Genomic DNA, 2,122 nt, shown 5'->3' on the forward strand with positions numbered 1-2,122 from the left:
TCATCAGAGCTGTTCGAGTTGACAGCTTTAAAAACTTTACTACTTTGGTTTCTCTTTTTTATGGTCAATTATATTTATAAGAAAAAAAATTCCAAATAAATCAAGTTCAAAAATGTCTAATTTAGCTACAAATTAATGTTTAATTTTGTTCATAACTTTTTTTACTGGATAAATTGGGGATTTCAGCATATTTAAATCTACCCATGACGACGGGGAACATTAAAAAAAAAACATGTAAATCTTACCAGTATATTATGGACACACTTTTTTTTTTTTTCGTGAAAAAACCCCTTAATTTGAATAATATTTATAAATATAATGAATGCATTTGTATATACACACATTATGTACAACTTTTAGGAATTTGTCCTTTTACTGGAGCAACGCTTTATTATGAGGAAAGGCTGAGTAAAACAAAACAATTGAGTTCAAAAAACAATGGAAATATAATTAATTTTTTTAAATATATGAGGTGCTGGGGCGCACTTCAATTTTTGTCTTTTTTATTTAACACTAAAACACTAAAATGGACAAACATTCAAACCATTCCCTTTTATATACGTAGATTTACCAGTTATCATGTTTTACGAGACTGAACGTCTCCAATTATCTTAGATAGGTTTACAAAATTGCATATATCCAAGGTTCGACTGAGAATATTAAAAACAAATTCCAAAATATTAAATTGGGCTATTTAATAACATGAAGGACAAGACTAAGAATCATTATAAACAAAATGTCATTTAAAAAACTGATAGAGATTGAGAAATTACCATTATTATATTAGTACGAAGAGAAGATGGTTGGGGAGTGCGCTCAAATTAAAATACAAATAATTTGAAATCTTGCCTGGCGGTAAGATTACAAGCTAACAGCCCTGTAGTCTAGAAATTCTGGCCGAAACGATTAAATAAGTTACTTCAACTTATTTGTGTTTTAATTTGAGCGCATTTCCCCCAACCACCTCGTATAAGTCATTCACGGTCAACTATCTCTCATGATTATTATATTTAAATATGAATTTTAATCAGCTATTGTGGATATGATGGATATTATTTCATAAACGCCAAAAAAAAAAGGAATGATCAATCAGCCATTTTTATTAATAAATAAACCTCCATTAGAAAAAGTAAAGGAAATGATGGCAGGGTATTGAATGTTGAACAAACCTCCTACAAAATTGGAAAGAAGATTATAAAAAAATATCGATATAGTAAAATATTTAATACATATTTGAACCTTTTTTACATCTAATCATTGTAAATACATATATTAATTTAATTATGAACTATATTATTAAAATTTAATCTGTCTTGAACAATACATTGCCGGCTTCTTCAACCTCATCTATCAGGCGGACTTTGCTCTTGGGCAACTCTACGACGTAGTCCGGATCGCGATCGCCAGTCCTTACCATTCTCTTCTCCACAAGATGTTGAGGAGCAACCTTGCGATCCGAAACCAGTCCGATCTTAGCCATGAGGTCGATGAAGACGGTCGTCACGTTGAACTTAGTACATGCCAACTCGACAGACCTGTAGTCCCAAGGGAACACGTGGTGGTAGTTGTGCCAGCCTTCTCCCAGGGTAGGCAAGAAGATGTAGTTATTGTTAACGGCACATATGGATCTAAAATGTTTCATAAATTTAAATTTAAATAAAATTAAAGAACGTAAGAAATTATAGATAATCTTTTCATGTTCTTAAAATTGGTTTTTATTGTTTAATGTAAATGTATCATGTTGTAAAATGATAAAAAAAAAACAAGGAAAAGGATCCCAACAGAACAGTACTAATGCAGCACCCATCAAAAACAAACATAATTTCGTATTTATTCTAAATACTCCTTACTTTGTCACAAATCAAATCATCCATCAGGGTCTCAATGTTCCATGTGTTGCCTATATGGCCAATCCTTCTAGTACAAGAGCCGGGAAGAAAAAAAAGCAGTTATCTCACCCCAATTTTCGATTACTTCAATGAAAACTAGGTATAATTACTAGTCAAAGTTGATGAGTCTGCTAAGTAAATATTTCTATAAAATGTTGCTTTTTAAAAAGCTATATATCGAAAACTATTTACCGTAAATAGCTCTATCAGGGCGCATATTTACTCTACTTTAA

At 31.2% G+C, this 2,122-nt stretch overlaps 1 protein-coding gene across 1 annotated transcript; it reads right to left on the bottom strand.

The window, feature by feature from the left end:
- Positions 1 to 1,203: 1,203 nt before the first annotated feature.
- Positions 1,204 to 1,628, bottom strand: LOC136797042 (acyl-CoA Delta12-desaturase-like; the record flags this gene model as incomplete). Its single annotated transcript, XM_067052488.1, is given in 1 exon segment — positions 1,204 to 1,628. A coding segment is annotated over 1 exon segment (325 nt), but the record flags the coding sequence as incomplete, so codon positions are not given.
- Between the last annotated feature and the right edge of the window lie 494 nt (positions 1,629 to 2,122).

The sequence above is a fragment of the Halyomorpha halys genome, unplaced genomic scaffold (genome assembly GCF_000696795.3).
Source record: "Halyomorpha halys isolate HHAL.00 unplaced genomic scaffold, Hhal_1.1 Scaffold1514.1, whole genome shotgun sequence".
NCBI lineage: Eukaryota > Metazoa > Arthropoda > Insecta > Hemiptera > Pentatomidae > Halyomorpha > Halyomorpha halys.